At 47.3% G+C, this 12,500-nt stretch overlaps 1 protein-coding gene across 6 annotated transcripts in view; it reads left to right on the plus strand.

Moving 5' to 3' along the window:
• Positions 1-12,500, plus strand: part of LOC125948103 (breast cancer anti-estrogen resistance protein 3 homolog) — a 28,462-nt gene that overhangs the window by 9,138 nt on the left and 6,824 nt on the right. For 4 of the 6 annotated variants that reach the window (XM_049673841.1, XM_049673843.1, XM_049673842.1 and 1 more), the window contains 2 exons: positions 11,617-11,680; positions 11,874-12,119. In XM_049673841.1, coding sequence (XP_049529798.1) covers positions 11,617-11,680; positions 11,874-12,119 — 310 coding nt within the window. Of the gene's footprint in view, positions 1-1,667; positions 1,976-1,996; positions 2,496-11,616; positions 11,681-11,873; positions 12,120-12,500 lie in introns of those variants that run through there. The other 2 variants (XM_049673846.1, XM_049673847.1) reach the window with 2 other exon arrangements.

Raw genomic sequence — 12,500 nt, forward strand, 5'->3', positions numbered from 1 at the left:
AAGTGTTTGGAATTTAGAACCAAACTGAAGAGCTCAATGAAAGCAACGAGAGAAACAGAAAGGAATTCTGCTGATAAAGTAGTAGACGAAATATTATTTTTTCTGTTGTTCTGTTGATGCATCGCCAGCGATTGTGGATATTATTCAATTTTTCACACCAAAATCCTGGTTTGACCATTTCCGAAGGGTACCATACAACCACTCCATGGCGCATGTGCCGAAATTTCCAGTCGTCCTGCCAAAAACCAAGTTCACGGTTTGTTTGGATTCACTCTCTTGCACTCCCGAAATCAAGGCGGCAGCAGCAGCAGCCACGGACCGTTCCGTAGAGTCCCGTAAAATGCACCCGAAAAACCCCGAACGTGCCCGCCCGGGTTAAGAAAAAGCCAAATCATTACACCCCATTACTCAAAAAGGAAGGTTGATGGCCCCGAGGGCTACAAATAATCTCGATGGCATTCTTCATCCCTTTTAACCCACCCTCGCCCGGCCTCGTAATTAACAATGGTAATCACAAGAGCAAGCACTACAGCTACGCACACGTGCAAATGGCTCGTTTTTTTCGTGTTGTTATTGTCCCCGTGATACCGCGTACATCCTTGCGCAAGCAGGAATCGTGCGAACCACCGTAAGGAGCTTATGGCGGTCTCTAGCGGAAATGGAAAGGGTGAGAAGGGTAGCGCCGTAACCGGAAAAGGGAACCGCTGAAGCAAGAGGGACACAAGTGAAGAACTGGTGGGATGGAAGGTGCGTAGCAGCAGCAGCAGCAGCAGCAGCATATAAATCATGATTGAAGCCTCCCTTCTTCTGCCTCGTGTGTTGCGCGTCTCAGCCACAGTGCACCGAAGGCGCACAACCGGAAAAAAGGACATAAAAAGAAGAAGGTAACAGCAAGAGAGAGAGAGAGAGAGAGAGAGAGAGAGAGAGAGAGAGAGAGAGAGAGAGAGAGAGAGAGAAACATCCTGGAAGGGGGTGTGGTATAGATGTTTTGTATTGCTCCCTTCAGTTCAGTGCTGGCTGACTCAGTTTTGGCTTTCCCCCTTGCTTTTGGGCTTTCTTCTAGCATGATGCACCTCACGCAACCAGCGCGTCGTGGTCATGTTTGATTGTTAAGAGCGCGAGATCCTTCCACAACAACGACAACAACCTTGTACCTCTGATGTTTGAATCGTCTTATTTTGTCTGCTTCTACTTGCTCTCTCTCTCTCTCTCCTTCTCTCATTCTCTTCAGTATTTTTTTTTTTCAAGTAAAGAGGTATACTCACTAGGGCGGGCGATTGTTTGCGAAAATGAATGAACGATCGCGGTGCGGGGGTCGTGCTTCCTTCCGGCGGCACGATTCATTGGAAGCCACCGCGGAACGCACATTTTCGTTTTGCCTTACTACGTACTACGGGTGCTGCTACTACTACTACTATTACTACTACTACTAATACTGCCACTGCGGCCACTACCACCACTATACAAAAAAGGACGCTCTTATCAAAAACCTCTTATCGTATGGCGTGAGAGATAGAGGGCCTCGTACTGCTGCTCTACGTCGCACACTACCATACACGAGAGTGCGAGAGAGAGAGAGAGAACGGTTCCCATTTCCCTGTCAGGAGATATCTCCATTGTGGGAAAACCGCCTCCATGTCAGCGCAGGAACTCAGGGAGAAATGTGCGCCGCGTTTGTGGTCCTTTTGTGTGCTCGGTCCTCGACGCTCCCGGAATCCGGAGAATTTTAGTCCAGCGTTGTATCTGCCTGCGTACGGATGACCGTAGCGTGCGTTGGGTTTGCGTGTTTCAGTTCTTCGCTCCATATTTCCCCCCTATATTGCTTCTCCGTTTTCCCGGGCCCCCGAGCTGTGTGGCCGGGATCTGCTTTGACCTCACCTCTTTAAGGATCGCTACGGATATCGCGGTCTCCTGGTCTGCCGCCCTTTCGTTGTCTCGACTGTTTCCATCTAACCAGCAAACCGTCGTGCCGAAGGTGTGTTCCAGTGCGGGGCGTTTTAAGTCTGGGGAGTGATCCGTCATTTAATTCGTTGCGCTCCGGTTTTGCTGCTCGTTTCTTGTGTGATTCGTTTTATGTGTGCCAGTAGTTTAAATTATCTTCTGCTACTCGTTTGCTGGTCGAGCAATATCAGTGTACAGCAGTGACAAAGAAGAAGAAGAAGTCATATTCTCATCCTGTTCAGTGGTGGGAATGGTGGTGTGGGCAGGTCCTTAACGGCTAGTGAAAAGTGGTCATAGTCCATCTTAAGTAATTGTGCAATCAACTGAACGTGGTCTCTTCGTGAAGGTCCTGGGCCTTCGGTAATTTTTTGGATTCCGCTTGCCTGCTGCAGGTACGAAGCAGTGGGCGGGGACGGGAGCTGGGATGGCGAACGCCAAGTAGAAAACGCCTAGCCGACCACCGAGAAGGCTGAGAAAAAGGATACACCCTAGTCCCGGAGACAACAACATGCACATCCATTGAGCTCCCTCTGCGCCTCCACGGGAGCCTCCACGTGAGTGTACACGGAACGCAGCCGCACACAGACTCAGCGTACAGGGAAAGGCACAGGGATTCCACCGGGAAGCTATTCGTTTTTTTTCCGCACGTCCAGCTGTTGGAGCTGATTTAATGATTTAATGTATCTAGTGCAATCGGCCTCAATTACCGAACCCTCCTCAAAATGGTCACTCTCGGATAGCCCGGGGAATGATTAATTGAAACACTCACGTCCGCTGGACTCAGGACGATGGTACACTTATCAATGAAAAATTATCCAGCTAGCACCGAGAGTGCCAGTGTGTGTACTACATCACGCACACATACATACAGTATCTCTCTTTCTCTGTCTCTCTGGCTTACTATTGAGAACTGTCGGTGCAACAGCAACTGCCACGAGCAGAAAGCATAAGAAGATAGCTGGCGAGGGTGGAAAATCTGATGGGAAAAAAGGAAAATCTCCTGCCGCCCCCAGGGAAACTCACGGCGGGCTTGGCAGGACTACTAGGGAGAAAAGAGAGAGAGAGAAAGAAAGAGATCCTGAACGCGAGAGAAACAGCCAGAGAGAGAGATCGAAAGAGCGCAAGGTGCGCTACGCGAAACTCACCCTCGCAGTTGCACCAACATACCGTGCAAAAGGGGCCTACCATTTTTCCCTTTTCCACCAGGCTCGTTCATGTTTTCGTGGGTTTGTTTATCTTATATTCTTCCAAAATACCGACCCCTGCCCTTCCGTTACCCCGTAAGCATAGATCCATTTCACTCAGTGACACCAAGGATTTATGCTGTGGGTGCGTAAGGTTGGCTGACTTACCGCCATCGTGCACCGGTTATGGTGTTGTTGATGTCGATATCGTTTACATCGACTATTGGCGACCAAAAGCCGTGACCCATGGTCACTGGCGAGTCCGCCCGTGAGGTCATACCCCGAAAAGGAGTTGCATGCTAATTACTGTTCTCTCGATCCTAGGCGCCGACCGTCGTTGCCGTAATGAGGGTTCGCCTGGAGTTAAATTACCTGCTTTCGCAGCAGGCGTTGCTGATGGAAAGCGAAATTCCAGCCACAAAATGACATTAGACTAGGGAACCACCAAGCCTTTGTGTATCTCGAAACAAAAAAAGAACACAAAAATCAATGAGCCGGCGGAAGATGATTTGAATAATGTGGCAAATTAAATGGACACATTTGGGGTTGTAATCAACCCATTTGCATCCGCGGCAACTCGCCAATTCAAATGTCATCCTCCTGAAATAATCGCTCCGACATCAACTCCGAACAGACAGACGTTTGCTTCTGGGCACCACGAGAGTGGTTCGCAATTTCATTTCAATGAAATTGAATTATGAAGGAAAAATGAGGATTGAATTATGAAGGAAAATTATGAGGAAAAAAAATGAAATTGAATTATGAAGGCGGAAGCTGGAAAACCCGGTGACAAAAACGGTGTAAACAAAGGTGGTAATTGAATTCATTACATCACCAACCACCCTGCCAACCACCCTTTCGACAGCGGCCGGCGAGGCATTTGCAAAACCGGAGGCCTATGGAAGGGCGCCATCGTACGGTGGATCGAGACGGCGCGAATTTCCCTCCCTTCGGAACGGACAAAGCATCGTAGTGTGCTGAAATAATAGAGATCAGAGAGACACGCAGACACACATGCTGGTGTGCGGACCGAGGGGACCCACAGGGATACCCATAGCATAAGGATGATTCATGCGAGTCTGGCGTCTGGAAACCTGCACCGGATACCGGGTTTCTAGGCAACGCGCCAGGAGGTGTAGGTCGATAACTTAATCGAAATGGCGGTTAAGAGGGTGTGCTTGGGTTAGGCCAGTGTGGCCAAATGATGCATCATCATTGCGTTTCTGATGCCGGCCAAGGTTAATACCGGCGGGCACTCTCGTGGTTACATTAGAAACTAATTAATATGTTACCTTAGTGATGCCGTCATCGATAAAGTTGCAGTCCGCTTGTTGAATTTGCAAGTCTTCTTATTTACTTATCGGGTGCTACAACCAACGAACGGTCTTGGCCGTGTGAAGAAGATTCTTCCACCACTTGTAATCGAATGTTTTCCATTACCTATCCTCATCGAATCGTTCAGAATCACGCAAAGGTCATCAAGGCACTGAGTGTTCACAAAATATAACTTACTGAGCACTTGCTTTAAACTATTTGAAACTACCGAGCGCTTGCTTTCTCGTTCCGCAAACTAAGCAGCGAACGATTGCACTTTGGGATGTCGATATTCATCAGAGGTTGCTAGGATTTAGAAGCTTCGTTGCTACTTGCGTCATGGCCTTCTTTAGAAGCCTTAGAACACTAATAAACGGTTCCGAGTCTCTAATCGAGCTGTTGAATCAGTCAACTATGATACGAAATCGCAAGAGATACCGTAAAAAGGGATCTACTTTTTCAATTTCTCAAAAACAAACTCCCCAGGCCACTGCGCGGTATTGCGACACAGTAGAAGCTCCCGGCTGAGCGACTATATTGTGCATATGGTATTCCTCCGGGGATGGGCACATTATTTTCATGATAAATATCCACGCTGGAAGCACCTCCCGCCAGCAACAGGGGATTACTATACCCTTTCGCAATGGGAGTGACAGTTTATCAAAGGATAAACGTCGTCGCTAGGACGTATAGGCCCGGCCTTCTCAATGCCTGTCGGCGTCTTATTTTCTCGGCAGGGCCAGACTCGGCCAGCAGCAAATCTGATCCATTCTTGTGTTTTTCAATTTCAAAACAAACGAGAAAAAAATACATTGGACAGTTTGCGAAAGTTTCGCAGTCCCATAGCCGGTATCTTATTCCTTTTGTATGCCCTCTAGCTTTCCCTGTGAAATGTGTAGTATTTCCGGCTTTTCCGGCTCGCCCCTCGTAGGCAGATCATTATGCAGAGCGTGTCCAGAGCGAGTTTTTTCTTCGTCCTTTTATTTTTTGCTTGCCGTCGGCGATGCTTCTGCTACACCAACCATCACGGACCATTCGCCAAAACATTGTATAGTGCAGGGTGTACGTTTGGGATATTAAAACAGGAATATAGCAGACTAGCCACCAGTTCGGCCACTCGGCAGTGAGACGAGATGGAGGTTTCTAGCGAAATTGCATCCCAATGAAATCCCAGTCCCCAGTTTTCAGTCTCTCGGTGTGCGGTGCTTTTCATTCATTTTCCTGGCCTGCCCGATCGTATGGTGCAGCTTCCCAAGAATCCCAAGGCGGGATTTGTGGCGCCCTCAGGAGAATTTCCTTTGGCCGTGCTGACTGGCTGACTGGCTGACTGGCTGACAGTGCCATCCGTGGACCAATCGTTTACCGTCGACTCGTCGGTTCGCTCCGGACTCGTCGCGACCCTTTCGCTGGGATCGATTAATTTCCTGGCGCTCGGGATCGTCGTACTTATTCCCGACTGTTGAAGGGATGGAGAGATGAGGGATAAAAAAAAGAGAGAAGGAAGGAAAAAACCATCCAGGACCTCCCGCGAGTGGTCCCTGCTGTGCGGTGTGCCATTATTGAAACACCGAGTCGAAATGAAGGCATGTTTTCCTCCTGCAGCTTAAGTTTTATGACTACTTGAAGGGGCCTCGCGTCGGCTTTGGAGGATGTAAAATTAATTACTTCGCTCTCTATGGATCGTTTAGTTCGGAATCGTGGCTGAAGTAAAGGATAGGCCGTTGAACTGTTCTCCCTAGGGCTGGGCGATGGGTCGTGGATTACACAATAACCTCAATAGTTTAGCAACATGATCCTGCGTATAAGAGTACGCCTTGGAGAGGGTGTTAAGAGTGTTCTAAATGATACCGAGATGCTGCAGAAGGGAGCCTAAGTTGATGACTAATAGGTAGTCACAATTGTAGTTGTTGCGTAACATTAAACGTTTACTTCTAGGGCGTTGACTTGTCCGCCGTAGACTGTATGTTGCCATAGTACATGAATGATGCATTAAAAAGTCGGAACTACTACCAAGTAAATTTGATGATGATGATGGCTTCGAAAGCAAAGATTCTGTTCTCCATCTCAGCAGCAAGCAATTCGTACTGGTAGCGGTATGCATTCTAATCACATCACACAGGTCGATAGCCCACCTCCTTCCATACAGGTCACAGGAATCCTGTCCTCCCAACAGGTGCAAGGGTAAAGACCAGACGCTTCGGCACGGTGAATAGCAAACGTTAGTCGTTCATTCACCACAAGCGTGTCCGTACCTGATAAATAATTAATGAAAATTCATTGTAACCTTGCTTCGACGAGCGGTAACGAAGGGAGAACTGTGGCCATCCTTACTACGATAGTGGTGCTAAATTTCGATTCAACCACAGTCGCCTTCGGAAAGACCCCCGAACATCACCCTTACCGGGATCCTCTTAACTGAGGTGAGCTGCTCTGCATACGAAATGGCGCCGCAGCGAGTCGAAGTGAAAGAAAGAATTTCCATTCGTCATCGTTCTGTTTTTTTACCAAGGATCCTTTTCACCGGCAAGGTGTGAGTGATTCGTTTTAGGTGGGGTGAAAATTCTGGATTCTGGAACAAAAGTCGTACGGTGGCCGTTGGATCGTGCAATGATGGCGCAGTAGATGGTCTACTGCAAGGAATTTTAATAAAAGCTTAAACACCTGCTACTTAAGCCTTTCCGGTTCCATCGAGATGAGCGGTTCGTTTGGAGAAAGTTGAAATTATTCCAATTTTCCCACACCATAGAACAAACGTCTATCCGGGACTGTGTTCGCTGGTATCATGGCAGCATGGCAGGATAAGAAAACTGTGGAAGGGTCGAGATACGCCAGGACGCGCCGCCGATACTCGTCTTGAATTCCGTTGTCTGCAATCTGCAATCGACTGGATCAATACTGATTGCGTGATTGAATTCCGATTGCATTCCGTCAGTTGAACCGAGATGCTGAGAAGGCATTTTTCTGGTGCTTTTCTGCCTGGGCGGAATTATAGAATTCCAGCCTGATAGGCAAACGCGCATACATTCTTTTTTGCTGCCTCACGCAACACAACAAATCCTTCGTAAGATTGCAGTTTACTCATCAGGTACCGCTAACCAATGGAGCATCGGATTTCACAGAATTCAATCAGTAAGATCCATATCGTAAAACATTAAAAAATGCATAATTCGCTCACTCAAACGATGGAACGTCGGTCCAGATTGTCCCCTATTCTTAGCGTGAACAACATTTTAATATCACTCAACGTTCTTATCTGTCTATCATAAAAGAGATGCTTTCGATAGGCAGCGACAGCACGCATCAGGAATCATGTTTCTTGCAACCCTCGAGCTCGGTACGCTATGTTGAAGCATACAAAAATCAATAAAGACCGACACTTCATCTTCCTGCACTGCAGCATCTGAGGAGGAGCACAGGGGGTCGAGCCCTTTGAGCCATTGAGTGCCATCCATCTCGCAGCCATTCGGGCTTTAGAATGTGACGTTAAAATTGAAGTACACGATGCTACTGACTTCTTGTCTGGCGTGTGTGTGTGATTGTGTGTGTCTGTTTACTCCGGTTGCGGTCCGACAACACGTCCTGCCGATGAAACGGCGCACGCAAATACGCGTAAAATGAGGAAGACCGTCCCGCGGGCGCGGATACTAACCGTCATCTTCACATCCGTTCGTGTGTCCGTGTCCTAGCGCTGAGCATAATTTATTCCGTCTGATGCAGCGACGGGCGCATCCCGTCGTGTATCTCCGTATCACGTCGACAGATGTGTGCACCGGCAGCTCGTACCGGGATTTATTTATACAACTTTTGCACGTAATGAGCGCTCCAACGACCAACCGACCGACCGAGCGACCGACCGGCGAAAGGGGTTCTGGAAGGAATGTATGAATAATTCAAACGCCCGCTGACTTTACTGAGCTCCTGACAACAAAGCCCCAACGATTGGCTTTCTTATATCCCGCCGTTCCGAGGGAGGATGGTGTCCGGAACTTCAATCACCGTCACCTCCGCTTACGGAGCAGCATATGCGAAGGATTCGGAACAAGACGCGTTATCGATGAGATGAGCAGATGGTTCCGTCACCCCGGAAAACTGGAAACGCGAAAAAGACGTTCGAGTTTGTTTATCCGGCTTCTACGGAGGGTGCATAATTTAGCCATAAAATGCATTGACGATAGCCAGAGCACCAGAAAGAGCGATTGTGAGTTGGTTGGGACAAATTACACGCGTCACCTGTAGGTGATTGATGCCGGTGGCCTCGTGTATGTGAGAAAAACAATTTTCAAACTTCCAACAACGATGCGGCGAGATGCGGTGAAAATGGACTCGGAATGGTCGGGATTGAAATCAGTTAAAGGTTTTCAGTGCGTTTGTGGTTTCCCTCTTTAATGTCCATCACTGAGGCACTGAGCTGGATCGGGCATGGCACGGTGTAGCCACAAACACTTGCATGCACTCGAAACCATGAAATGAGATGGGAGTGGTGATTGCGGTTTCTGTGCATCGAGTGCAAAGTGCATTGCAGTACCATGATCCGGGAACCTTTTTGTTCTAAAAGAATCGCTCTTGATTAACATTGCTGGTGTTGGTAGTGTCTGTTGTGTCTAGGAGTAGCTGGAGCGTGCATGCATGACTGTTGGTGAATCACTCTTGTGCTTATTCCATATCGCATTTTGTATGTCTTTTCCATATTATTTAGATCATAGAAGATTTTTTAATGTACAAAAAATGATTACAATGCTATCCTAGGCTAAGCTAAGTTAAATATAAGTTTGAGTATCAGGGATGTCGAACAATTTTCACTGCTTTCATTCTCTGAATTTTACTGAATAAAAACGACAAAACAGAAAAACACGGCAAAAAGCCAAAAGCAATCACTACACCGACCAGACAACGCCTCACAACATTGGCGGGACATCGTGACAACATCCAGACATAGGGCGAGAGGCAAGGATCTAGCGTACCAGAGTTTCCCTATCCAGCCCGCTATCATTAAACCAGCCCATTCACTTTCAACAATTGCTTACAATGGCCGTTATCGTTCGCCGACAATGCAGACTGTGTGAAAGGCAAACTTTGTCTCGTTCGGTTGTGATACCAAGCCGCGAAATGCTCACTTTACCTCCTGTCCTGTGGATGTGGTTGGTATGCTGCCAACCGAATGCCCGTGTAGCGAATGGACGTACTGCAGCATCATGCTTTTAGATATGATTGGAAGACATGTTTGCATAGAAATGTGATAGAACTCAGTTTCGTCCCAATGCTGTTGTGTCAAACAACAACTGGCAGTAGTATGTCCACCGAAAAATGGTTTCATTAAACATAATCCCAACAGAGGTAATAGCCTTTATAACGAAATATTTACCTAAAACGGCCACAGGATAAAGCGTTGCACTTGAAGCATGAAATTACATTCCCCCTTTGGGGCCGGGCAAGTGTTCATCCCTGGAACGGTTTGTGCCCATTAATGTACTCTTCTCCTTTAACGGTCATAATTGTATACGGTACGGACAGTGCCGGTCTTCCGACGACGAGCAATGCTCACAAATCCCTTCCGGTCTCCCGGAGCAACACCAACGGAGCAACAGCGAATGGGCGGGATCAAAAGGGTATAATTACGAGCGAATTTTCCAGCTCGTCCAAGTGAACAAATCAAATCGCAAACCACCTCAACGCGTCCTGACTTTTAGCCGAGACACGGACCGTATCCCCAGGCCATCATAGAGACACTTTTCACGAATCGACCATCCGTTTTCAGACGGACAGCTCAGATCCAGCGGGGAAAAAAAAGCAAGAGTTTCGGCAGTAACGGACGAAGGTCGTTGCGAACACTGTTGCTTGGTGTTTGGAGCTGGGGCGTGTAGGATGTACATCACGTAACGGATAGGAGTGGACTTACCACAAAGGATATACCTTTGCAAAATCCCCGTCGTACGAGTCATGCTACAACTGTGAACGAGTGGAGGATAACACACACTGCTTTGGGGTGTAGACGAGCTCATGTGCACAAAGCATTGCAAATATGAGCTCTTCAACTACAGTTCACGGTTTGGAGTGGCATAGTTACGGCCCGCAATACATGAAAACCTTCTGACACGTATACCGATATCGTCTAGCTCGATCAATTATTCGAGAATCTTTTTTCATTGTGTGCGAGAACAGGAAATACCATCCACGGTACCTTGGTATCCGGACAGTGCGCAGCTAGCAGCTCTATCGACCGTACGGGTGGATGGATTTAATTGAATGTTCATTTCAAGCCCTACCGACAGTTTAGTTTATTTACCTCTCCAATTTGGTGTCTTTGTCGCCGATTGTATCGTCGATTTTTGTAGAAAGAAGTGGAAGAAGAAAAAAAAGTTTCTGCAATACTCCAGTAACAGAGAACGCGTACAGCAAGAGCACCCTAGAATTGGCACTGGCGCTTCCTGACGACGTAGGGGTTTAATGTCAGAAACCATGCTAGACAACCCCGGATAGTATCAGTGATGGCTGGCCGACTGATGCTAGCAGAGATGGGAGGGGATGAATGTGGAAGGCGCGTAGTAGTGTCACTTCCAGATCCCGCCGAATGGATCTAACGGGTACGACGTGTGGAATTGCAGTTTACGAAACGAAACGGTTCGGCTGCCATGTTGATTGGATGTGCGAGTATTGATATTGCTTTCCGTAGCCTCGCCGCTCCATTAAATCTCATTGTCAGCTCGTTGGACATCAGGAATTTATTGCGATTTGGCAGTGATAGTAGTGGAGTAGAAGGGTGAAGCGACAACTTCAAGCGAAAAGTGGCTTTTCAAGCGATTGAATGAATATATTTACATTACCGAATCAATAACAGGCTCAGATCAATGAGCATAAACTAGAGTCGTACGCATGGAATGGTCGACAACAGTAGAAGTTACTTATTTGAATATTGTATTAAATGTTATGTTTAACCATTTTGAAAAAAAGTCTGTCAGTTGAAGCAAAAAGAATGGTATCTCCTGAAGAAGTCGAAAAACTTATTAAAACTTCCATGCTCTATTGTTGTTATCGAGTATTATCTCTTCTGAAAGGCGGCATTGTTCTTCATGTCTAAAGATTGCACAACGACAGGACAAAGATATTTAATTAAATCTTTTCTTTTTCCATCCTTTCCTAATTGCCACCATCACTGGTACCGGACACTTTCTACATTCAGCTATGCATGCCTGACGCCGGCCAACACCAAGCAAAGTAAGAGCTGCGGAGATCTGCTAGATATGGTAAGTAATCGCGCTTCGCACTCACTTCGGTGTGACTATGATGATACCATCGTCATCATGGTGCGGATTGTTCCGTTTAATATTAATTCCAATTTGATTTCTGACTGTGTTTGTCTTTTCCCGTAACACACCAACATTCGCATTTTATGTTCATTTCGTCTACTCTCAACAATACTAAATTCCGTTGCCCCAGGAAACGACACCGGACGGCGGCAATGAAGCGGTGGCATTGAAGAAGGCGTTGGAATGGGAACTGTCGTTGGATTCGCGAGATCTGCGGTCTCACGCCTGGTACCACGGTCCAATACCACGCCAGCGGGCTGAAGAGATCGTCCAGCAGGAGGGTGACTTTCTGGTGCGCGATTGCGTTTCCCAGCCCGGCAACTACGTACTGACCTGCAAGACGAAGGGACCTACACTGCACTTCGTCATCAACAAGGTAAAATAACGGTGGAGGCTGGGCTAGGTAGTCGTTGTGGAAGCTACATTTATTTCCATTTTAATTGATTCAACTTATTAGCCGTGGCTTACACACAAAAAAATCCTCCTGTGCACACCAACTTGGTAAAGAAATTGAATCAGCTTAACGCGCCCTTAAGCAGATTACGGATGAAATTGAACTGTCATCCCATATGGAGCTGCAACTGCATCTTCATTTGCATAATGGTGCACACCAGTAATGGATAAGCACATGTCATCGTGTTGGATGAGCATTTTCAAGGTTTATGAGATGTTCTCGGTGTAAGACAAAGGACAAAGCCAAAGGCAAAGTGCCAAGTGTAAGCAACGGAAAAGCTACTTCTCCGATAGCAACTCCCTG

The sequence above is a fragment of the Anopheles darlingi genome, chromosome 2 (genome assembly GCF_943734745.1).
Source record: "Anopheles darlingi chromosome 2, idAnoDarlMG_H_01, whole genome shotgun sequence".
NCBI classification, from domain to species: domain Eukaryota; kingdom Metazoa; phylum Arthropoda; class Insecta; order Diptera; family Culicidae; genus Anopheles; species Anopheles darlingi.